The sequence below is a fragment of the Trematomus bernacchii genome, unplaced genomic scaffold (genome assembly GCF_902827165.1).
Source record: "Trematomus bernacchii unplaced genomic scaffold, fTreBer1.1, whole genome shotgun sequence".
In the NCBI taxonomy this organism is placed as follows: Eukaryota; Metazoa; Chordata; class Actinopteri; order Perciformes; family Nototheniidae; genus Trematomus; species Trematomus bernacchii.
The window spans coordinates 7,277,719-7,304,230 of NW_022987828.1; the positions used below are offsets into that span (position 1 = coordinate 7,277,719).

At 45.3% G+C, this 26,512-nt stretch overlaps 1 protein-coding gene across 2 annotated transcripts in view; it reads left to right on the top strand.

Moving 5' to 3' along the window:
- The window catches only part of slit1a (slit homolog 1a (Drosophila)), an 85,763-nt gene that overhangs the window by 12,457 nt on the left and 46,794 nt on the right, over positions 1-26,512 (top strand). For both annotated transcript variants that reach the window (XM_034152533.1, XM_034152534.1), the window contains exons 3-4: positions 444-515; positions 1,997-2,068. In XM_034152533.1, coding sequence (XP_034008424.1) covers positions 444-515; positions 1,997-2,068 — 144 coding nt within the window. The remainder of the gene's footprint in view (positions 1-443; positions 516-1,996; positions 2,069-26,512) is intronic.

The window sequence follows — 26,512 nt, forward strand, 5'->3', positions numbered from 1 at the left end:
ACACATACACACACAGCTGACTTTCCCTTGATTGTGCCAATTGTGAAAACTCTGGAGACCACCTCAGTTTCCCCTCTTGCACTTTCTGACCCCCTGCCTACCTTTTCGTCTCGTCTCCACCCAGCCCCTTCACCCAGTGGACCACACCAGAGCCCGAGCCCACACTTTCTAAGCCACCTTAGAAACTTTCCTGGCTGCTATTCCTGCTTCTTGTGCCAAGATTCCACACTGTGCCCTCAGTCCACACCACTTTCCTCTGTGCGTGCGTGTGTGATAAATACACTGCATCCAGTTTGAATATACGTGCTGCAAAAAAGCCCGCCACCCAAAGCCCCCTTTACTTTGTTAAAGCCTGAGTGACCTTTTACAGACTCGTAAAAAAAAAGCTGAAGCCACACTGTATCACATTGTCTCTAAAGGCTCTCTTTCCCTCCTCTTTGCAGGCAGCTGATGGAGAATCAGATTACTGTGATCGAGCGTGGAGCTTTTGATGACATGAAGGAGCTGGAGAGACTGTGAGTACCACCCAGCATTGTCTGTAGAAAGCCTGATCAGAAATAACACTTTTTTTCCCTCCTCTTATGTCAAAGCCCTAATACTGATGTATATCCAGTACTTGGATTAGTAATGTGTGATGAGACTAACAGGAGGAACTGACCATGGATGGTGTATCAAGTGTGAGGCACTTCCTGGTCATTCCTTTGTGGTCGGATGGTGCTGAGAGGGTACCGCGTAGGCTGGGAGTATTTTTTTTTATTAGCCTTGCCTGACAGGAATGCCCTCAGTGGGATATGTGGGCTTAAGAGGCCTCCCCCACCACAGACCCTGGCTCATCTGGACAGCACCAGGACTCCTCAGCAGCTTGTAAACCGACTGGGAAAACACACAGACAAACACAGCCGACCACACCTCAACCAGCTCATTAGCAAATCAATAGTGCTAGCCGCATGGAAGCCTGCACAGCAGATGACTTTAAGGACACATGCCGTCATGCACACACAGTGGTTAACTTATAAAAGACTTTCCCCAGATCTGAAACCCGCATTAACAATTTACATTACCATACTCCAGACGTGTACAGCTCGCCCCCCCTCCCCTTACTCCTTCGAGTTCAACTGATCCCAAACATTGGGTAGACATATCCGTTTGCCAGACCAATGTGGAAATTAAGCGGCTCGTTTCTCTAATGTTTAAAAGCCACTAACCCAGCAGCAGGTACAGCAGACCATTAATGCCCATTAGGCACTAAATCTCCACCTCAGCTGGCCAAGCACCCTTGTCAGTGTATACAGTGAGTGGCGCAGGTCCCAACATCTGTCTGAATGTGTCTCAAGGAATGGCAGCGGCCTGCCTCTCATATTTGCAGCCTCTCAGTGCCACAGCCGCTGCATTCACTCCCATGTGCCTCCAATGGGCCATTCAGGGAGAAGAGAGTTGTGGTTTCCAACAGATTAGCAACAGTCTGTTTCTCATTGACTTAATTGTTGTATTTGCATAAAGCCTGCAAGTCCTGGACGTTAGTTGTTTGACGTTGCCAACCACAATTCCTGTCAGTGCTTCCTTTGGCTTGAATAGTCGCATCCATTTCTCATTTTTTTTTATTTAGAAACATCTTTTTTCGATAGTTCTCCCACGATAAAATCTGTTCATGCTCAGATAACTGGTGGATGTAATTCGCCTGTTTAAATGGAAATGCTGCAATTCCGTTGCTCTGAGAAAGTCAGCAGAGCACTAAGTTCTACTCGGCGCAGCATCGTAATTTAACTGTGCAGAGATAATTTACGGCGGTGTCTCTGACTAGAAGTTTAATTCCCCTGAACTTTCAGTTGGATATTTATGTGACATTCGGAGCACACTGAAACACAATAGCCTGTGGCTAAGTCGATTCTCCGGCAGCTAGCAGAAATTATTCACAGCCTACACAAGGGCACGCATGCATAGAAACACACACACACACACAAATTCACCGGTTGATCACATGTTTTCCCTGCCGCAGGCGGCTGAACCGTAATCAACTGCAGCAGCTTCCTGAGTTGCTGTTTCAGAAGAACCCTGCCCTGTCTCGACTGTAAGTACATTCCGTTTTTTTTATTTCATTTGAGCACACTGATTTTGTTATTTGTAAGCACACACACACGCCATCTCTCTTTGTCTTTTCCATATTATGCAAGCCACCGATATTGCTCGGAGACCGTATGTGCTACAACAATATACTGCACAGCATGGTTTCAAAAAGTCGGAAGAATGTTGGCTTTGATTCGGCCTGGTCTAAATATAATTGAAGGACAATAAAGCTTCAATTTCTCTTTTCTGGAATTCCATCAGATGTCATTAACATTCAGACTTATTAGGTGAAGTTTGTGAAGTGTGCACTGTGATTTCCATTGTAAAGCTGCTGGATGATCGGAAATCTGAGTTCTTTGCACATTGTTGGGCCTTTGTGCCAAGTCATCTGCAGTTCCTCTGAGTCTGTCTGCGAGAGACTCCGCTGAAAGGGAGTTGGTGTGACATTGGGACTATAACTGACTGCCACATTCAACTTTGAGGGTGAAAGGATGTCTGTGTTCCTTAATGAGGTCGTTTTATGTCACAGGAGAAGTCCCCAAAGCTCACTCTGCCAGTAGAATCACATCCTTCAATCATATTTTGAATAAGATGTGTCATCACAGTTTTCATTCAGTTTCCACGTTTTATAGCCAATCCTGTGCTGTCTCACGCCCCCATACTGTGACACTGGTGTGCCCCATGCAGTAAGACAATCCCACAGTAATGCTAAACTTTTATTCCCTTCTGCTGCAAGACTCCATTTCGTTTATTTCTCTGAGACAATCAGTGTCCCTTTGCTAGCGGATCATTCCAGCTTCCATTATTCCAGTTCGGATTACTTGTAGCATCTGGGAATAATGAAACAGTGGGACATGGAAAAATAATTTCCCTCCCTTCAATCCACGTAGTGGTACAACTAACCCATGATCCCGGCCTCAGCCCTCCATCTGTTTATCTTGCTTTTGATGTTTAACACCATCTTGAATCTATCTGTCACTTCCTTGCAACTATCGCCTCACCTCACCTACCATTAGGCCAACAACAACCTGCAGGGCTTTAGGGCAAGGACTCATCTTCTGGGGATAAGCTGAGCAGCACTGGGTTGTCTGTCTAGCTGGAATAGACACAGAGCAGACCGAGGCCTTCCAGACCAACGGATGGCCTTGAACAAGTGTGATTAGTCCATATGTAGCGGCGGGCTCTGCCAACAACCAGAGGATTGTACTAACACAGCTCCCCTGTTTCATCCAATCTAACTTCACGCTCATTATTCTAAACCTAGCGCTGGCTTTTCCTGCCACATTCTGGAGACTTTGTTTAACATTGCTTAATCGATTCGCTATGTGTCTCTGTATACACTCATTTGTTCTCTATCCTTGGCTGGATGAAAGAGAACCGTAATGGGCCTTAAAGCTTTTTAAGTGTGGAGGTGCCTTACATTCTTTAGCAGTTAAAACAAATGTGCAATCCTGGGCCATGGATTTAAAATAATGCCATCTTTAAGGTGCTGGTGTTTGATTGACAGCTGTTACTTCATGAAAGACTTCTAGTGCTTGTTAAAAATTAGGTCCAGTAACTGGGGATCAGGAACAGCGGTAGAAGACAAAGGTTTTTCCTAATGCGTTTCTTAACTCCTGAGCGGCGTGTCTGGGCCACGCGGTGGGTTCTGGTTCCAGTCTGATGCGGTTAGGTTACAGCCTTGTCTCGCTCCCGCCAGCAGCTTTTAATGGACTTAAAAGGTTCTCAGCTCCCAGAGGAAGACTTTTGCGCTTTTTCGTGTGTGTGTGTTTTTCTGAGGATACCAGAGAAAAAGAGATAGAGACATAGATAGAAGGAGAAACAGGGTCTTGGTTGCGTTATGTATTTGTGTGTGTGTGTGTGACTCTTTTCACTTGCTCAAAGTGCTCACGGGGGCTTGTTAGGGTCTGTCTTTATGATCCTAACAAGAGAGGTTAATGTGAAAGCCTGCTGCCCTCAGGTGGAGCGCTAACCCAGATGGTTTCTCTTCTCCTGGACGCAGGATTAATTGCCCCTTTCCTTTTTTTCTATACTTTTTAACACTCTTTCCCTCCGTCTCTCAGACTCCCCTCTTTCCCTCTCATTCTGCTCATTCTGGAGGGAGGTTTTGGGGAAAAGCTTTGTATAACAAAGTGGCTATTTGTCTTAGACGTCCCGCTGAGAGGACAAACAGAAAGAAGGACGTAGGGGATGGAAGAGGGGGGGATAGCAGATGAGATGGTTGCTCTCATTAAACTTTTAAGGAAAAGCTAGCTGGGTTAATAAAAGGCTGTTGTTTAATGAGTAGAAGACTGTTGATTTGTGGGGAGTTTTTAAACACTCCACTTCCATGCAGTCATTAAGCTAATTGGGTAATGAGGTTCCACTACAAAGGGAAAATAAAGAGTGGTCTTGCTATAACACAGATGTGAAATGGCTAACAAAACCTACTAATATACAAAATGAACAAATGTTACATCATTTTTAATAGCAAGGTTGCTCAAACCTAAGAAGTTTGAAAATGTGCATCTTGTTTCATACAAAAGGAGGTAGTGCACATATATTTCATTTTATTTTCATTTCAGTTACGTTTTCTGCTTTCTGTTCTAAAAGCCTATCTCTTTATCCACACTCCTGCTTCCCTTCCCATGCCGGAGAGATACCAGCGACACTGATGCATGAGAGGCAGCGGAGAGATAATTGGAATTGATTGGAGATGATTAGAGATAGTTAGAGTTAGTTAAAGCTGCCTGTGATGGATGGCGTCGTCGAGAAGGCATGGGAACAGCGGCCGGGAGGTGAGAGGTGCTGCGAAGAACATCAGTGAACAATAACAGTGAAAATAGAGTTGCATTCATCACTGTTAACGACCTGTTGCCCCCAGCCCACCACCCCTGACTTCTCCTCATCCCACTTCCACTGCACTTCAGATCTGTAATCTACTCATCCATGTCTGTAATTAGTGTCTTTCGCAGTGGGAGAGCAGGAGGAAGGAAGGAGTGAGGGACGAGCGATAGGTGAGCGGAGTTGGAGGAGTGAAGAGCAGTTAGCCTGATAGCTGGCCCCGGGTAATAGCATCTGGTTTGGGCTCAGGATGGGGGGTTGGAGGAGGAGGCGAAGGGGTATTTTGTGGTTTTTGATTACCGTGTTGCTTGTTGCTGCCACAAACAAATGGCGGCAACAACACAGGCTTGTTTGAAGGGGTGTTGCTTTCGTTAATGTCTTACGTGCACGTATCACGTGGTGGGGGTGAGAGGACGGTTAAGAGAGGTGTTCGCTTGTGTATCACCCCAGGAGGTAAGGAGGAGGAGGAGGAGGAGGAGGAGGAGGAGGAGGGGGATGGGGAGGGGGAGGGGAGGGTGTGGTAGTACCTGCAGGGGAGCCGATGAAACCCTGGCAAAGACGGGAGGCCATTCTTCTTTATGATCTTTCATTTTCATGTTAATGCTTGACGACGGGTACGCTGATATACACAAACCCTAAACACACGCGCTGAAATATTGGCTGGGTGACAGACATGCATAGGCGCACACTCAGAAGACAGAGAAAAAGAGGGAAAATGTAAATAACTCTAATTAGACACAAACACTGGCAGAATAGCGCTATAATTACATCTCTGTGCGCTAATGTGTGGATGGCAGGCACACACAAGGGATTACGTTCTTTATATGGCTTTGAGTGTAGATAAAAGAGCGGCTTCAACTATGTGTTGATGCGGAGCTGCCTCCTCTGTGTTTGTGTTGGAGGGATGCTGTGTTTTCTGTTTGTTGATCGCTTGATGCTTAGGGAACGGTAGCTCAGTGTAAGAAGAAAGAACTCTTTGGCGGTAGCAGATCTAGAATAAATAATGTGCACTATCATTAAACCTATAAATCATCTCTCTGTCTCAGTATTCCCACTTGTTTTGACTTCCTTACCATTCAATATACAGTATTGTACCCTTTCATTTTCTGAAGATTGATTGGCTTGTAAAGTCACTCTGGTGTTCCAAGACTTTTTGTGCCACAAAGCCAGCAAATTAACTCTTTCCACTTTTGACTATTTGTGTATAACTGCCTTAAAGACTGGCGTGAATGTGCCATTTCTTTTCTCCTCGTGACTGTTTTTATGTGTTGTTATAATACTGCGCTGTGCATGTGCGTGTGAGCATGCATGTGTGCCTGGCAGGCTGTTAATGGCCCGAGCTGGTGTTGCCGTTTCCTTCTCTTTGTCTCTGCTTATGAATGACCTGCCTCGACGTGCTAGGTCTCTCTCTCCCTCGGAGGACCGCATGGGCCCCCGCTTGGCAGCAGTCCCCATGGCAACCCATCATTCCATTCATCAGGGGGTTTCTGTGCCATCGATGGGAGACATCCTGATTTCTTGACTGTGGTTTGTCTGACACTAAAGTAAACACTGACTGCAGAGACTTTAGTGAGCAAAGTTCACTTCAGACACAATGAAAGCAAAATACCTGCATGCATCAGAGGCTTCTTAGGGTAGGTTCACCATAAAATTAAAGCGGTTTTTACTACCAATGGTATTTACCCTTACAGATATTTTTGGTTTAGTTAATGTAGATTTTTCAGATGTCCTTTTCTAAGTTTTATGGTGCTCTGACAGCACTAAGAGGGAAAGAGCATTTTTGTTGGTAGAATGAAAATGTTTCATAATGATGTCTGTGGATTGTCCAGAGTAACAGGGTATAGATATCAAAATCTGTTCCAAAAATATGCAGGCTATGAAGAGCTTTTCCGAGTGCGGGCAAAGCGATTCTTTAAGTTCCAACATTCTAGATGCAGGATTAGACTTTTCTGCAGGAGTATGAAATGACCTGGCAGGCCTTAACTCCTTGCCCTACCTCTCTTCCTGGCCCTGTCCTTGTCAGCTGGTAAAAGTGGCTTTTATGGCTTGTCGCTGTTTTCTTTACGAGTCGGACCGTGTGTGAGAGAGAAATGCAGACCAAACCATGTGAGGAGAGCGGAAGCCAAAAGGGGGTAATTTAAAAACCACACCGCCATCTGAAATATTCACAACCGCAGCACAAGGGAAGCGGGAGAAGAATGCGAGAAAGAAAAAGAGAGTCAAAGAAGAGAGAGTGAGACGGTCAGAGGTGCAAAAGACAGGGCGAAGGCAGGAGAGAAACAGCGGTGTTTATATTTACTAACGATTCTGTGTCCTTGCTCATGAATTATTGAACAGATGGATTGAGGCTTGTTAAATATTCACACTAAAGCGCTGGGACATCAGTGATGTGTGTGTGTGTCCAGCGTCTGGTACACACTGCTCTACATACTCACCCACACCAGCTCTGATGCTCTAAATATTCGTACGGGCACATCTGCACACAGACACACACACACTCGCATGTTCTTCTGCAATGGCCGTCCCAGTCATACACATCTGTGTGTGTGTGCATGTACGTCTTCACACTGGGGACTGGCCTGGTCATTATGAATTGATACGGCATGAATAAGACATCACAGTGTGGTCTAGATCCGTCATGAGTATACACACACAGGGATTTCACTCGCGGAGGCCTCCTCCTCCTCCTCTCTGTGCCGCTGCCGACAGTTTGCCTCTGTGACGGCTGGCTTCGCCTGGTCCAGATTGGAACTGACACACACAGGACGAAAAGGGGGCCTTCATGTCTTCACACACAAGCGCAAACACACACACACACACACATACACTCACTCCTTGAAATCACCACGCAGGGGCTTGTGGAATGCTGCAATTCCAGCCAGGAATAACAACCCGTATAGCGCTAGTTGGGTTGTCCTGCTTGTCTGTGTGTGTGTGTGTTCATGGACACATGCTTAGTGGACGTGTGTGTGCATTATGGCTATGTGCAGTTAAACAGCATGGAGCATGAATGCAGCCATCAGAATGAAAAATCCAGCTCATTCATCACAGGCTTAATAGAGTGCAATCTCCCTGCAATAGGTGTTTCCCTCGCTCAGTGCATCTGTCCGTCTCGTTACGCTACGGTTCGAGATCTGGGGTTTCGATCAACGATATCTGCTCTGGATCATCATGTGGAAGTGTCGTGTGTGAGGAGCTTAGCAGGAAGACTACAGTGTCCGTGTGTAATCTCTAGTTATGAGCTGTTAGGGTCTGGACTTGAGACTCTGGAGATCAGCACTGGAAGTCACCCAAGCAGACCCAAACACAGCCTCTCCGCCCTTGAGTTCAGAAGGGAGAGGGGGATCAAAATCCTTCCCAATATCCTCAAAAGCAGGAAGAAGCAAACTGCCCACACATGCGCATGTGTTGCCAAACTCACATTGACCAGCAAACCCACATGCATATGGTAAATGGTTGTTTCAGCCCTATCCTGCGGCCTCAGGCTCCATCTCTGATTCTGAGATTGAAAAAGAACAAACAAACAAACAAACTGCAGGGCAAATTATGCCTGCACACACACACACACACACACACACACACACACACACACACACACACACACACACACACACACACACACAAGCTCGCATGCAATCACACTAATGCCATTGCACAAATACTTTGCCCACCTCCTGCTGATTTGCTGCTGTAGCAACCAATGCTCTGAGGGGCTCGAGCTGTTTACCTTTTCTGAGCGAGCGGAAGACACACAGCAACACCCAAGAGTTGGGAGGTGAACTGGTTCCAAATGAGCCTCATATTTACTGAACGAGATTTTATACAATTTCTTGGGAAAAGAGCGGTGAAATGGATGGAAAGAGATTTTTGGATTTCTAGTTGTGTGTGTGTGTGCATACGTAATTACAGGCTTTAGAGGCAGCCCTTTATCCTGTGGAAGGAGCGTCTTAGGTTAAACTCCTTCCTCTTCCCCGTGGCCATATTTCTACGTGTGTGTGTTCGTGTGTGAACCCTGAGCTCTGTCTCCTCTCTGTCTGTGGTGAGCAGGTCCATTCTTAGGGCTTTATACTTAGCACACCTCCAGGCCTTTTGTTCATGAGACTCCACAGGGTGCAGAGCTGTTGCCACATAGCAGCTGAACTTAGTTAGGAAGTTGGTGACTGTTTCACCGTGTAAAGACAAAGCCTGTGTGCCTCAAGATGAATTAGGTTGACATGGTGCAGGCTATGTAATAAAGCAAACTGGTGACGACATGTTTGCTAGTTGAAATCTGAGATCGAACATTTGGTTGGTTAAGTGAATGAGGCAACTTTTGTCTGCTGTTGAGGTGCACTTGAGCACACCACCTCCCTCCTACGGCTCCCAAAGAGCTGCTAATATGCAGCTGTGGGCTGCGGTTGTGTTGTGGAGGCTTCCATGTATTATATATCACAGAGGGCGTTTGGATGCATTGCAGTTATGACAAAATCAAGGCAACTTTCAGATGTATTATAATAAATTAAACATTAATACTTCTTATAAACTAGATTTTATAATATAAATTGAAAAATGTTTACAAACATTTTGAAACATGTGCAATTTCCTTCTGTATGAACACAATCGTCACAGTTTTTGTACTGGACCTTAAATCTTACTTGAATTTACTTCCTTAATATCAGTAAGGAAGTAACAGTACTTTATATTATTTGTATTACTTGAAAAAGCAAATTCGAACCCATCCTCACTATCTTTGCAGTATTCATTTACATGTGTCTAGACTTTCATAGTTTTTATAATTAATTTGCTGCTGCTGATATGGACAAAAGTGTGATCAACCTCTTAAACAGTAGTCTACATTAAAAGGACATATGGTTCTGTTAATAATGTATACAAGTTTTGAAATGATAACCACCAAACACACTGTTCCAAACAAAAAGCTGTTACTTTGGGTCATAAACACTTCAGATCAACCTCTTCACCCACCTCTGATTTCACACAGTTATGAGTTACTGTATGTGTGCATATAAACACACTGTGAGAAGCAAAAACAGACATGTGAATACAACCAGAAACTTCTATCCTGCACGTCTGTGCTCTCTCTTCAGCCATCCAACTTTCTCAGTAAACAAAAGACACTTGTCTGCTGAGGTAAGCCGATGGACTGCCCACATTCCAGTAAAAATACATATTGAGCCGTGCAGGGCCAGTGAGCCTAGCACAGGGGAAAAAGTGAATTCTAGTACAAACGTCTATCTGTTTCCTATATTTGCTCCCTCTCACAATACTCTGCTGCTGGTATCACAGTATGGAGCGGTGATCTCATTAGCCCCAGTGTGTGTGTGTATGCCCAGCGTAGAGATATCTTTTGGTGAGAAACAGTATGTGTCTGCAGGGGTGCCTTCACTTCTTAGCTTTGTACAGTCTAACAGGAAATCGCTGAGGGATGGAATCGATTCCCCTTCCCTGCTGTGCTGTTTCAACTAGAAGTGTGCTGCACACACATTCACACACACATTCACACACACCTGCCCAACCCAGGCAAAGCTTCCAGAAATGAGTGTTACAACTGAGAAGCAGCCAGATCTATGTGTGTGTTTACCTGGTGTGCATTGTATCAGGGACGCCTCAGAGGGAGCGCTGAGGTGGAGAGAGAGGCATCGAGTATTGATTGACAAGGAATAAGGCACAGTTGGAAACCAGACATGATGAACGATAGGAGGGCAGGGAAACAGTAATGAAGGTGTGGTAGGAAAGAAATATAAATCCTCTTTTGTAATCCTACTGTAGAGACCCTCTATCCGCTCGGAACGTTTATTTATTTCCCTTGTAAACTTTAAATAGTTTTTCCAGGTAGTTTAAAATTCCATTCTCCTAAATCCAGTGAAGTGCTGCAATTCAATCAAGTAAACAGACAAAGAATAGGAGGAGTAAAATGAGTTAGAGGGCAATGGAAGGACCTGAAAGTGACAGACAGTGCCTAGGAAGCAATACATAGTGCGGGGATAGAGTAAGTGGGGTTGGCAGATAAAGCGACAGAAAGAAAAAGAGGCAGAGGGGAGAAAGATTGGCCTCATCTGTACACTATGAAAGGATTCTCATCTCCTCTCATCTATGTGGCTGTGCTGGGAGACAGAGAGGGAGAGGGAGGCATGGGCACCTGCAGTGGAGCCAAAAGCCCTATTATCACTTCAAAGCTGGACTCTGCTGGAGGAGGCCTGAGTGACACTGGGGCCCTATGGAGGATGAAACACGGCACAGAGACAGGAGGAGAAAGCCTCCTATCTCTGTCAGCTTTCCCCATTTCCCCTCTATCATCCCCCCTGCCCCTTTCTCTGTACCTTACTTCTTCTCTGTCATCTACCTTGTCCTACCTTCCTTATCACTTCCCTTTCCTCCCCCTCTATTACTTCCGCCCTGCGTCTTATCTGTATCTTTAACACCTGGCTGCCCTATATGAGCTCTCTTTCCCCATTCCTCTTCCCTCCTCGATGAATTTCTCCATCCTCTCATGGCTTATAAAAGACCTGGGGACGGGACGGGGGCCCTGATGAGCCCCAGGCTGTGGTAATGAGCTCGCAGGCCCTTTCATGTGGAGATCAAGCTGATGGCTGGAGGGGCTGTTGTTGCTGCTGGTGTTAGTGGAGTGGATATTACCAGCAATGGATTGTGGCTTGTAGAAAAGGAAGAGTAATAGGTCAAGCCAAGCCCAGACCGGACCTGGAGATGCAGACAGTTCCCATGAAGTCAAGAGTGTCCCAGCCAGACACGGAGACACACAATGCGGTCAGAGAACGGGGCAAATCATTATGGTGCATTCCTCTGTCCAATACATTATCCCGGAGACCTTTCCCGATATTTACAGGCCACAGAAGGTCAGATGTTTTAAGCAGGACAACGACTATAGGCCAGGAATCAATGGCAGACACGCAAACGAATACAACATTTTCTATGACTTCTCCCTTCTCTCTTGCTCTTTGAGCGAGTCAACACTTCATCAAATGGACATCTGAATAAATCTAGGGACACAGAGAGAGGGACAGAGAGATTGTTGAACAATGCCTGATGCTCTTTGATTTGACTACGCCTAAAGAAACGTTGCCACTCCTTAAATCCTGTTAAATCCTCCAAAACCAATCTATGCATGTGTGTGAGTGTGTCTGTGTGTGTCTATTAATCCGTAACGCATAGCCACACACCATTATTGCTCCCCCCCCCCCCCCCCCCCCCCCCCCCCCCCCCCCCCCCCCCCCCCCCCCCCCCTGACACCTTCATTAGACCCAAAGACCGGAATTACTTCTGACTTGTAGATTAGGACCACTTTTCTGGCTACCACGTTCATGAATGCTAGGGTTCCAACGAATTCATTCATTATTGATTGATGTAGTATTTGGAATTTTAGAATACGGTGAGAAAAGGCCTTCAAAGTCTTTCAATTGGCAGTCTAATACATAGGAAGGTTGCACATTCTTGCTACATATTTAGTGTCAGTGTGTTTGTGTGCAAGTGTGTGAGAGGATATGCCCAGGTTCCACTTCATAAAGCTGAGGAGGCCATTCATGGCTAACAAAGAGTTTTCACATGAACAAGCTAACTGACTGGTGACCGAAAGCCCTTCACACTTCCTCAACGTTCATTTTACACATTTGTATTTCCTGTCTATTTCCTCTCCCTCTTTCTCAGGAGTTTTTTTGTTTAACAGCTTTGGTGATTTTGGTTTGTAGAGTGCGCTATAAGACAAGACCTCCTACAGGATTTATTGCCAGACACTTTGGCAGAATCCCAATCGAAGATGGATATGTAATAAATACATCAGTTGAATCATTAGAGCATCAGTCTGTAATCTGGGCAGGGTTGACTTTTGACACATTCTTTTGTCTTTTTATAGTATGACTCCTATTAGTTTCTATGGAGACTGAATTGGCAGAGTGTTGTTTTGCTGCGTTTAGCCCCTCGGCAATCTCACCCTCATTCACCTTCATACCTGTGTTTCTGAATATAGAACGATGAAAGATGGTGAGACGTCGTGTGTTAACATCCATGCTTTTCTAGGGGCAGAGCAGTTAAGTACTGTTAAAAGTTTCTTTCACATTTCGTGTAAAGTCAAAACTGGGGGATGTCGGTGTCAAAATCGAATTAGTTGAACGTTTCCCCCCCGGCTGATTGAAGGGAACCTGGGAGTTGTCATGATGCTGTCAGCCCTTTGAGTCTCTGGAGCATAACAAAGATATATCCAATGTTTGACAGATGTCGTAGAACTGAACTGCACATTACTCAATGTTTTAGTTTTCTTGTTATTTGCTTCTCTGGCTTTTCTCCCGGCCTCCCCTGATAGGAGGAAGGTTGGTGTAACTAAAAAGAAAAGGTAAAAGTCAGACTTGTTTCTTTCCAAGTTGTTAGAGTGAGTTGAGCGGAGCAGAGTTGAGCGGAGACGTCCAGCTGGGTTAGAGAAGCACAGCCTTGTTTCCCAGGCATGCACCGTCTTTGTGACATGGTTAAAGATGTGTCCTAACACCATTCCCATCACCCCTCGTCCCCTCCTCTCCCCACCTCGGCTACCATCCCTCCATCCCTCCCTCCATCTCCAGAGAATAGCCTGCCCTTTGCTCAAGCCATTCCGTCTCCTTGGAGCTCATTGTTCCCTGGTTGCTAGGCGATAGCTGGGGCCTCATTTGGTCACCTTGGATACAGGGGGGAGCCTGGGTATTTGGTATGGGGTCAGGACTGACAGAGGTGATGTGAAGGTGTGTGTGTGTACGTAAGAGGTTGTGCGCAGACATAGTTAGCCATCAAAGTGTGTGTGGGTGGGTGCGTGCGTGATTGTGGTTGTGTGTGTGTGTGTGTGCTTGGTTAAGGGTCAGGCGTGACAGCGTCGGTACAATAGGGTGGGGTGTGACCAACCCCTCCTTCACCATTTATTAGCCTATTCAGTCACCCACTCCCTTGCTCCGAGCCAGGCTGGGCCAGGAGGCAGCCGAGCTGTCAGTCAACAGGGAGGGGGAGGGGCAGAGAGGGGATCCCACAAAACATTATTAATGTGTAACACAAGAACTGCTGCAGAATCCCTCTAAAGAGGAAATTAACGAAACAAGCAGCCACTGTAACGGCAATTACATCGCTCTGAATAGACCAGTGTCTTCCAGTTGTCAATGCTGTGTCTCTCACACCTGCTCTCTCTTTCATCTCTCTCTTTTTCTCTTTCTCGCTCTCTATCATTCTCTTTCTCGCCCTTTCTCGCTCTCTCTCCATCTACACTCTGTGTTTCTCTCTTCCTGCTCATTCTGTAAAACACACACCAGGGGAGAGCCTCTTTGTCAACCGCCCTCCTGAATTCCGATCCTCAATCGTCAAGCTGGCCGTGGCTGGCCGGCCTTGAAGAGCCCTGGAGTGGCTTTCATAAACCTTCACCAAAAAAAACCACACACACACACACGCACACGCACACGCACATGCACACACGCACGCACACGCACGCACGCACACACACACACACACACACACACACACACACACACACACACAACAACCCTAAACTATTGTTGCCCAAGCTGAAGCACTTATAGAGAGTGTGAGAGTGGTGAACATTTGAGGAACATTTTTAGAAAATGAACTCTTATTGAATTAATTGAGGCCTATTCTCAAACCTATTCCTCTGTCTTCCTCCCCCTGCCTCCCCTTATCCCTCTCCCTCTCTCCCTCTCCTGCTCTCTCTGTCTTTGTGCTTTTACAGTAAAGTCAATAAAGTTTATTTGACTGTGTGATTAGCTGCAGAGGCATGTTCTCTGATATCATTAGCTTCTGCGGTGCATCCCTGAGCCCCTAAAGAAAAACCAGCAATGAGCATTTTACCCCTAAATGAAGCTTCATTGAAGATGACTCACAGTTGATGTTACAGTATGTGTCTGTGATTCATCAGTGTGTTTTTGTGTGCTTATTTTTTAATCATGAGACATGCAAACTTGTCCTCCTCCTTCTGCCCCTCATATGTCTGCCCCATGGCCCTTATCTGTTTTTTCTCAACTTGCTAACATTACAAGACAGTGTATCACGGCCTTCTGTTTTTGTTTTTTTGAGTAGCAACAAACCAGCACCCAGAATGGATTTTGCAATGCGCTGCAAAAAACTCTGTGGTTGCAGTGTAGAAAAAATGATTCCCTTGGGAATCAGTTTTCCCCCCGCAGTGCCTACATGTGTGTGTTCCAAAACCAACCGTGGAGTTAAAATTGTTGCAGTTTACCAGCTAAATGGCTTCCTTGTGTTTTCATCACTCCTAATGAGTCAGAAGGAATGTGTTGTCCTCACCAGAGCTGTAACTGATAGCGGATATAAAGATGATCCAACATGCCCGTGCTGAAGGGAAAGCAGAAAGCCTGGCACGGTGGAGGGCATACCTGCGCTGCGAGGCAGGGTGTGTCCGGCCTGGGTTCACCGCTCTGACAAAACCGCAGTGGTAATGCAGCAGAAAATGACTCCAGTAGCTGGCACATAAAATTGAGCTCAGTTTGACAGCGGGAGAGTCATTTTTTTCTTTTTCTGAGCCCTGCGCAGTTTCCGGAAGAGTCATTAAAGAATCATTGAGTGGGGTTGCAGAGAGATTCATATTCATGGAATTCATCAAAACAAGTTATTGAAAGCAACCATTGCATTCATTTAGTGGGTCTGCTGAATTCGTCCATTGGGCTGCATTGATGTGGTGTTGACCCCGGACCACGGCGTGCATTGCTGTCAGTGTGGCTTTGTTGGTGGAGCGCTAACCTTTCTTTGTACCCATGTTTGGGCCAGTAACCTTGCTTTGTGATGCAGTGTGTATCAGGGTGTAGTGTGACTCCCCTTCTCCATAAATCACTGTCAGATCCCAATGGTACGAAACAAAGCCCTCGCCTGAAGCTTGGATAATGGGGTTGTTGGTGTTCATGCGTGTGTTCCCGTACGTGCATGTGTGTATCCCTTCATTTACCAATCAGCGACAAACAGTTTATAAAAATTCATTGACTGTGAGATGAGTTTTTTTTTTCTTCAGATGAATATTGCACGAATTGCAGCGTTGGGTGACAAAACACTCCATCGATTTCAAGGAAGGAAGAAGGGAGGGATTGAAGGAGGGGGCGGTAGAAATGGGTAAGGGAATGAGGTTGATCGCTGGTGCGTGATGGAATAAACTGCAGAATTTCTGTCACTGTGTGCGCGTGTGTGACAGTGTGTGTGCGTATGTCACACACAGGGGGCTAATAAATAAATGATGTTTGAAATGAGAGCAGCTCTCCGTAGACCATCTCCACTTCATGAGAAGTGCCTGTTTACAACTCTGCGCACACACACATATACAGTGCATGCACACACCCTCATGCACACACGTGCTGCATCTATGGCTATCAGAGCTGATGAATAAACTGTTGCTCTCCTCTCTAGGAACATGTCTGTCCTGTGAGCCTCTAAGTGTGTGTTCCCACTCTCAGGCTTTTATCACATTACTCCCTGCATTCCATCTATGTTGATGGCAAGGGGATGGGAAGCATTACTTTGCAGGCCAAAGCAAATACACACACACACACACACACACACACACACACACACACACACACACACACACACACACACATGCATATAAACACCTACCTTGTGAGAGAGGCTTGAGAGCATTAGCGAGCTCAGAAGAGCAAACACGGTGATAAAGGCAGGATTTGGGCAAATTCTAATGGGAGGAAGCGGTGGGGTAAGGAGAGAATTTATCCCCGGTATCCCCGCAGGCCCGGGCACGACAGAAGCCATAAGTTTTGTAACCAAACAGTGTGTGGCGCTGAATCATGGTTCCTATGTTTGCTGTGCGGGCTGTCCTAACATATCATTACTTTTCCCAGGAGAGATGGCTGCCTATACCTTCCAGACAAAACCTGACCTTTTACTTTCTCCCAACGGTAGATGAACCGCCATTCTTGATGAGCTGTGAGTGAAAATGAGAGGTGGTGGTGGTGGTGGTGTGTGCTGCTCATGGGGGGGGGGGGGGGGGAGGGGAGGGGAGAGGAGAGAGGAGAGAGAGAGAGAGAGAGATTCATGGGTGTCAAGGAGAGGGCATTTGTTGCACAGAGGATTTCCCACAGTTTCATTGTTTTTGGAAGATTTTCAAACATCACCATTTCTAGGCAACTGAAGCAAAGGTCAGAATGGAGGAAGGAAGAGAAGAACAACAGACTAGGAGGTGAGGGAGAGGAAGAGGAAGAAATTAGTTGGTGGTAGGGGATACAGCTTTGGAATGCTGCAGTGGTTTTAATTACAGACAGAGGGATAGTCTTTTTAAATATTTAGAGTACAGATGATCTCTGGCTGAGTGTGTCTGTGTGCAGCAGGCTTTGTGTGTGTGTGTGTGTGTGTACTACGCACATGTGTTCATGTATTGCCATGTGAGAACTTGTTTGTGTGTGCACATGTTGTGTTTATGCAGTCCTGAGAGTTACTGATAGCTTATTTATGTGTGTGCAAGGGGGGTGCATACATTTGGTAGGAAGGAGATGAGAATTTGGCATTCAGGGGATTTTCATGCTTTCCAATCAGTTTCAATATGTTTTGTTATGAGTTGAGAACATTGCCTTTCTTCTTGGTTTAAAAAAAAAAAAAAAAAAGATATCTTCATGCAGGTAAAACATAACTTTTGTATGTGCCCACAGTAACAAATATCGAAAACTAAGAATGTTTGTGTAAAGATCTGCTGAACCCTAACCCAAAAACACAATATCCAGTTTGCTTATATTAAACTCCTGAACAGAGTTTCAGTTTTGAACCCGACGTTTGAATAATAAACACAAAACTGAATAATTGTTCCGTCTAAACAACATTTTTTCCTCCCAGACAGATTGCAACAGAGATTCTCTTCAAACCCCACTTGACACAAACATGCAGGCTCTCAAAAAGCAGTGAAAGCAGTAAAATCCAGCTATAAATGAAATGGAGTGGTGACTAAAAGCCACAGGAGATAGGGGTAAGATTCCAGAAGTAGTTTAAAGGTGCTAAGTGCTCGATCTTGACAATGTGGGTCATGTTGTGAGAGACAAGCTTGAACTGCTCTCATGGTTCATGACTCTCCGGTCGGATGCAACTGTCTGACTGACGTTAGGGTGCAAAAAGATAGAAGGGCCGTAATCTCCTAATCATTAAACAGGGAACTACAGGATGTAAAGAGATGTGACTGCTGTCTGTGAGCGCTAAGCCGGAGGAAGTCGGGATGCCAGAGTTAAGTGGAGCAATATCCTCCTCGCATGTGTGAGGGGGCTACTCTTGTTAAATGGGTGCTATCATGAGCAAACAGTCACTCCGTCTCTTGCTGTATTGTTTGCTCAGAGCGATGCCAAGGCCAGTGCAGACTCACACCCAGAATGGTAAATAGGCTGTAATTTTGAGGCAGCGCAGCGTTCTGCAGGCTCACATTGATCTGTCATTGACAAAGTTAATGAGCGTGGACATGAGGCACGGAGTCTCGCCACAAAGACATCAAAGTGTCGCTGCTATGACTGGCCTGCTGTGAGACTGGCCTTCAGGCAGACACCCAGGCTGCCGCAACCCCTGACTCCCCAGGAGGGGAGGGGAGGGGAGGGGAGTGAGGGGAGGGGATGGAGGTGGAGGGGATCTTGGCTCTATGTGTAAGGAGTTTGTATGTCTTTATCCTTTTCTCCCTGTCTTGACTGTCTCTCCCTAACACACACATTTCTGGCGCATGTTTGGCCTGTGTTTGTGGCTCTGAGCAGGGTTAATGGAGAGTAGCAGCAACTTTTGAGCAGCAAACAAGATTCCTTAACTGCTCTGCCTCTGCTCACCACCTGCTGCTTGGGAACCTGCTGGCAGCACACACATGCACACACAAAAGTCTTGCTACTAGGTAACCCGTTGGCTAGCTGCCTTTTCATTCCTCTCTGTCAACAGCAAATAAGAGAAGGGGAAAAAGCAAAATCCAACAGCAAATATTAGCCTATGCGGACAAAGGCATTCCAGACAGGGCTGTCACTCTCACTCGCTCATCCTGAGAGTCCCATCCTCCCCAGCTCTCCCCCACCTTCTCCCCTCACACAGTCACTCCTGTTCCGTCCTTTATTTCCTGCCAAGGTGTCTCTTTTCAGTTTGGAGCGAAGCATTTCTGCAATCTGTAAAACTTTGTTAAAATCATATCAGCCTTGTTATGACAAAATGCATCTCTATTTGTCATGAGTGTGTTTGAGTAAATGTTCCAGCTCTCAATTAAGAACCAGAAAATCAACTTTATTGTCTTCCACATGGCAATGGAACTTTTTCATTGATACTGTTTGCTTTGAGATTTACTTAAAGCAATCTCTTACTATTTGAATATTGTGGATGTTGTTTCAACAGTTCAGGTGTTTAACAGTCTTATTGCCTGTGGGATGAAACTGTCCCTGAGTCTGGTGGTTTTAGTCCGGATGCTGCGGTAACGCCTGCTAGACGGCAGCAGACAGAACAGTTTGTGGCTGGGGTGATGGGGGTCTTTTGTAATCCTGAGGGCTTTCTTCCTGAGGCGCTGGGAGTAAAGGTCCTCCATGGAGGGCAGCTCCGTCCTGGTGATGTTCTGTGCAGTTTGCACCACCCTCTGTAAAGCCTTACGATTGAGGGCGGTGCAGCTGCTGTACCAGGCTGTGATGCAGCCAGTCAGGATACTCTCTATGGTGCAACTGTAGAAGGTCAGGATACTCTCTATGGTGTACCTGTAGAAGTTGCAGAGTATCCTGGAGTCCATGTTGAACCTCCTCAGCCTGCGGAGGAAGAAGAGCCGCTATCGAGCTTTTTTGGTGATGGTGGTGGTGTGAAGAGTCCATGTCAGGTCCTCAGTGATGTGGACCCCGAGGAACCTGAAGCTGCTGACTCTCTCCACCGTAGTCCCATTGATGGCGATGGGGACTGTGTCCCTCTCTCTGCTGCTTCCTGTAATCCACAATCAGCTCCTTGGTTTTGCTGACGTGGAGATGGAAATTGTTTGACAAATAAAGAACCTTAAACCTTGAACCTTGATTTGATTTCTCAAATTGTAGGATGCTATTCCCTTCACATCCACAGCCCACATTCTCCCAGCGTTTTAGTAAGGCTCCTCCTGATGCTCGTCTTCCTCCCTCCCCTGCCTCTGGAGGTTCAGATGTCATCCTCATCCTTGTCAGAGGAGTCTAATGGATCGGTCACGCTCAGGGCCCTCCCAGCCTGACTCACAGAGCTGGAGTGAAAGGTCATGTCTAGGGTGACATAGGAAGCTCCGAGAGAGGACATCCGCTTGGCTGTTCCCATCTGCGTGTGTGTTGGCAGTTTAGTGTGTGTTGTGTGTGTTATCTTCTAAATAAACACCTTAGTAGTAAAATACACAATAAAATGAATAGCGATAGATCAGCTACAGGATGTAGCATTGTCAGGTAACCATACAAATGTGTATTTACACACACTCTCTCTCACACACACACTCCCTGCTTCTGGCATATCCATCATCGTCTCTGGGGTCCTCCTGTTCTTTCTGGAGGTCAGAGTTGAAAATGCTATAGAGTACGCCTACATAGACAAACCGCATAGTGTGTCTGTGTGTGTCTGTGTGTGTATGTAGGTGCCAGAGCTGTGCAGAGCCTCAGTGTTGATTAGGTCTAGACCCGTGGGGTGATCTATGGCCATCTGAAGAAACACAAACCAAATGTATGTCTGGCAATATGGCAAGTCAACACATATGATGATATATTACTTGAAGTTCTCAGGGTCAGCAGCACTTTTTCTCCAAACAGTTGATGGTCTTTCTTGTGGTTTTCATGATACTGACAGGATTTTTCTTTTTGTCGGATGGCTTTTTTTCCCATCAAACAGAAATGGTATAGAAAAATCTCAGCGTGCGCGATTAATGCATAGCACATTTTCACTCTGTCCCTGCAAATGTCTTTTATTTCCTATTTGACTTGGGTGATTTTATTTTGCCACTCTATTATGTCCTGTCCTCCCCTGCATCTTTATTATCCTTTGTTTCTCCTCCACCAACCCGTCTCTCCTCCTCCTCCTCCTCCTCCTCCTCCCTCTGACTTTTCCTCTCCCTTTCTTTCCTGGGTGGTGAGTTTTAATTTCATGCCCCCTGCTCTGGCAGTTGGTCCTTTAGCGAGTGCCAGGCTTGCTTTGTGACACACAGCATCCTCAGGGGCTACCAGTCCCTCTTACACACACACACACACACACACACACACACACACACACACACACACACACACACACACACACAGCAAATATGCATGCTCTCAGCCTCGGGCAATGCATCGTCATCCATGCAGAATTTCTGGCAATACAATAATCCAGAAGTTGCTTTCAAGAGCAGACAAAGACGCATGCTGTCAGAGGCATGATTACACAAGCAGGCAAGGTGGCAGGTTAGTTCAACGACAATGAATGGACTTGATTCAGTGTTCACACATATGGAACAAAAAGCCACTGTATTCCCTCTTATCCATCATAGCTGTCATTGTTTCAGTAATTTATCTAAAGGTATGGGCCTCATCTGGCTAGCGCCAGTGTGCTAACTGTATTGGCATGCATTCATTACTCCACACAGACGACTGGCAGCCGTGGGGAGTAATCAGGCTTTATGCTAATGTTTTTGGATGATGATGGATGTGCTGCAGCCTCCATTATGTTGGACCCTATCTGTTTCATAAAGGGAATACAATTTCCTTCATTCAGTGCCATTTTTATCTACACAGTTGATAAGAGGACTTGTAATGTTGAAATTCACCTTTTGAAGTGCGATATGTTTTTGATTTATTTGGAATACGGTGAGGTAGACAAAGAGACCCCTTTGCATGCATATGTGTGTGTGTGTGTGTGTGTGTGTGTGTGTGTATACTTGATAGTGTGTGTTTTTGGCCTTTGTGTAGTAATCCATGCCTGCGGCGGCACCTCTGCAAAGGTTCATTAACCCTGAAATCTTATTCTCCTCAGGCCTCATCTTTATCTCCTGATCATTGTAAATATCATCTGCTGCAGGCTGGTGGTTCATTAATGAGACACCTCAAGGCCACATTCGATTATTCCAAAAATATTTTAAGTAATGCAAGAGGGTAATATCCCATGTCGAATGAATAAAAGAGGCAGGTAGTCCCTCTATCAATCCTTTGATGAAAGTTTTTGTCTTAAAGGGACAGAAAAAAACATCACAGTTTAAAAACCCTTTAGGTAGTTTTGGTTTCAGTTGTTGAAGTTTTAAAAGTAACTGCTATTAAATATTAGTGTTGTCAACTTAATCCAAAGATGAATGGAGTTACATTTGTGCAAGCAAAGCCTTAAAAGATGACATAATAGCTACGTGTCTTCCAGAAACAGTGTAGTGGTTATGCTAGGTAATCCACAGACCTCTTTGTGAACAGTTTTCATTGGAAACACTTTAACCGAAGTAATAGTTCCAACGAAAACTGTTCACATTGAGGTCTGCCATTATACCATAAGGAATAATTGTTAATGTCTCGTTGGTCGTAGTGGCAGATCATCTATATCCATGAGCTGAAATTGTTTGTCTTTGTCTGTCATTATGTGGTGGTTGTAAGGTCTGCTTCACTTACTCCCCTGCCTACAATGTATGTTGGCTGTCAGTGTGGGAGGATGAGGGTATTCCAGTCAGAGCAGCATGGAGGACAGAGTAAACATCCAGAGCACTCACTGATGTCCATTGTTCAGCTCTTTTTCTCAGGATTACTCCCACCCACCCACTGCAGCACAGCTGGGACCAACTCTATTGTCCTCTTCCTTCCTCTGCCAGCCTCAGTCTTGTTCTTAAAAACAGAACACACACACACACACACACACACACACACACACACACACACACACACACACACACACACACACACAGTACCCTCAAGGCTTAGTCACAATTCCAGCTGGGTTCCGTTTCCTAGCAACCAGCACCTCTGCAATTTCTGGCCCCTCACCTATAGTTTGGACTGAGATCCCATCCCGACATTAGGGATCGCACACACACATACAGACACACTTACACACACACACACACACACACACACACACACACACACACACACACACACACACACACACACACACACACACACACACACACACTGACTAGTTGGGTTTTGACTTGCTGCCTGAGTGAAATTGAATCAGAAAAGTATTGGGTCGTTAGGTCTAGTGGAATTACTTTCTTTTATGCAGTGAAGTTAATTAAAGAGCACTGATAGAAAGAGGACAAGTGGAAGCAAAACCCAGAGGCTTTGATTCACTTTCACCCTATTTATTCCCATTTCTTTCTATGAAATTGTAATTTGAAATAGCCCACTCAAAAGAAAGTCAGCCAGTCAATTAAAGAACGAAATCAAAGTTTTAAAGTTTGTCTGTGTTGTTGTTTGAGTAAGTATAGCCAATTGCCTTCCTGACGGCATCATGTTATATTCATGAGAAGATTTCCATAGTCTCAGAGACCCTGCAGTTATTTATTCATCGCTTCATGAATGCCTTTACTGACCCCTGACATTTACACACACCTGTCACAGGAAGGAAACATTGCCTCTAGGCACGTAAAAGATAAGCCCAGTTAACTTTGTCTAAGAAACTAATTTCACTTCTCACTTATTTAACCTCATTTTCTATGCCAAAATGAATTAAAACTGAAATGATAAGTCAATGTAAAAAAACCATATCAGCAACAGTTTTGATAACCAATTGAGTTAAGTCATTTTGTTGACAAAAATGGCAAAAACCTACTGGTTCGCTTTGTCTTCCATGATAATAACCTGAATATATTTGGACTGTTGGTCAAACAAAAGAAGCACTTACAAAATGTCAACTTCAGCTATGAATAAACTGAAAAATGGAAACGTGATTATATCATTATGACAAATAATGTGCAAAAGTCTCAGAGCAAATTTCCCATATAGCCTTATAATGACATTCATAGAGTGTTGCAGTGGCGCTATCAACAGGTGAAATCTGACCCCTGGCTATAAATCAATTGCAACACTAGAGGATCTTAGGGTCTGCTCCCGTAAACTGTGACACAGATCTCTAATTCCACCTTCTGTTTGTCACTAAGTTGTGTGCACAGCTTACCATTACTCACCTATATTGTGTAATTTGTGAAGCACTGAGCGCAGAGATACAGGGACAAAAGACCTGAATTACTGCTGATTAAATTGCAGTCTGGCTGCACTAAGATAACGTGTGTGTGTGTGTGTGTGTGTGTGTGTGTGTGTGTGTGTGTGTGTGTGTGTGTGTGTGTGTGTGTGTGTGTGTGTGTGTGTGTGTGTGTGTGTGTGTGTGTGTGTGTGTGTGTGTGTGTGTGTGTGTGTGTGTGTGTGTGTGTGTGTTGTGTGTGTGTGTGTGTGTGTGTGTGTGTGTGTGTGTGTGTGTGTGTGTGTGTGTGTGTGTGTGTGTGTGTGTGTGTGTGTGTGTGTGTGTGTGTGTGTGTGTGTGTGTGAAAGCACTGTATGTATTTGCGAGTGTGCCTCCGAGGGTTTGTTTGTGTGCATGTGAGTGTGTCCTGTTAAAGATAAGGTGAATTGTTGACTTGACAGGAGCCACAGTGCACCTGTCTCATACATCATGGTGAGCAGGAGGCAGTAACCGTGTGAAAAGCCGGCAGCCTTTATTGCTCCATCACTTCTATTGGACAACTTAATCTCCCACTCAGTGCAATGTGGCATCATTTCCTCCACAGGAAAGTGATGCAAATGAACTATATATATATATATATATATATATTTATATATATGTCAATGCACAACCGATGAAATAGGAAAAAAGAAGAAAAAACTGTAAAAAGTCCAACAATATTTTTCTAACAAGTTCCCCTATTTAGAGGGTGTGTCCTTGAATGTGTATATCTCAGCAGGTACCTTTGGGCTGTTTTTTTATTTGGCTTTCAGAGGGATTTGAAGAGCATGCATGATATAAAGGTAACTACTGTGTTCACCTTCCCCCTGGCTCAGTCCTCTCCTCTCTCGTCTGATACTTTCCATGTGTAACGGCGACTGTAAGAGTTTAAAGTAATGACTTGGAGGTTTCTCTCTCGATTACAGTTAGTCGAGAGCAGACTGAGTAGGGTTCCTCTGAGAGAGGACTGCGGAGGAAACGAGATGATCTATGCAGGGGTTCATTTTGGTCAGCAGTCATCAAATCTCCCACTCTTTCTTTCATGTCATATTTTTTTCAAACACACTCCCCAGAGGCTTTTCTCCTTCTGCTTCTCGATGCAACTCTGCACCTCTACGAAGTGCATGGAGTCGATTAAGTGTCTGCAAGTGTGTTCAGTTTACGTGTTGATTGAAATAGCTCCTGACTGTGTGTGTCTTTGTGTCAGCCCAGTGATCTGGTATCAGCTGCCTGTGGTTAGGTGTGGTGGATCTGTCATCCCAGCGGCTCAATAACGCTGACCTCAGACCAGCTCTTCCAGGAAAAGCTGTCATACGATCTCCAGGATCAGTTACCTACTTTTTAGGTAGCCAGTCGTTCACAAAGAGGCATCTTTAACTACTTTAGTAAGACCACACAGTGTGTACTGTATGCGAATGTGTGTGAGCAGCCACCCAGATTGGCTTTGTTGTCTTTCTAAATGGCTGTCTCCTTCCCTTTAACTTCTGTCCAGTGTAAAACATTAGTCTAACTCAGCGAAATAATTTCCAGGCTATTCTCAGAGATGGAGGTCATTATTTCTAGCTAATGTAGGGATAGGTAATGGCAGTGATAATAGACCTGTTGAGCGGTATGTTTTCTCTCACCCTCCCTCCTTTCCCCTCTGTTCTTCCCACACTTTTCTTCTATTGTCCACCAGGTAGACAGAATGATGGATGGCCGGGGCTTGACTGTGTCCCTGTGCAAAGTGGCGCTATCGAACACCCCGCCGTCAGTTGATAGCGCCTGTAAGCGCCTGTCATGATCGATGCCGCTCAGCCCTGCTCCATCACTCAGCTTGACTGCCAATGAAAGGCTTGGACACACTCAGAAACACAAGTAGACATAATGGCTGGGGGAAATTAGGGATGAAGCGAGAGCGGGGAGAAAGGATAGATTTTCTCCCTTCTTTCTTCACCATGTTAACTCTGTCATTTGCTTCACGGGTGGCAACAAAGCACCCTGCCAAATGTATGCGTTCATAATGGGTTTTGTAAGCCTACAAACACACATAGACATCGTGAATCACTTACAGTGAAAGGAGAGATGTGGGCAACAGTTAAACTAGCTTTGTCTTGATTCTCTATGTGTGTGTGCGTCTGTCTGTCAGCCCTCATGTGGGCTTGATAAGTTCCACTGACATTGTGTTTTCTCTTGGTGGTTGTAGAGTGTTCCAGTCTGGGAGCAATGTGTGTTTCTTATTGGTTGGGGGGCTGTAGATGATTAGAGCGGAGTCCATCCATGAAATCCCCTTTAGGTTCCATCGAAAAGAGGCAGTTGTGTGTGTATGTGCATTATGTGTGTGCTTTTGTTATGAGAGCGATAGAAAAGAGAGAGAGAGAGTGTTTTGCTAGCTGCATTTTTCAACATCAGAATAAATCACAAACCGTCTCCAGATGCGTCCACATGGCCTCCTTTTCCCTCTTTCAGCATGTTTAGAAGCGTTCAACATTAGAGGGTTGAATATATAAATGAGGGCTTTGCTATGACAGTCTGTGGGGTATGTTGGAAATGAGATAAT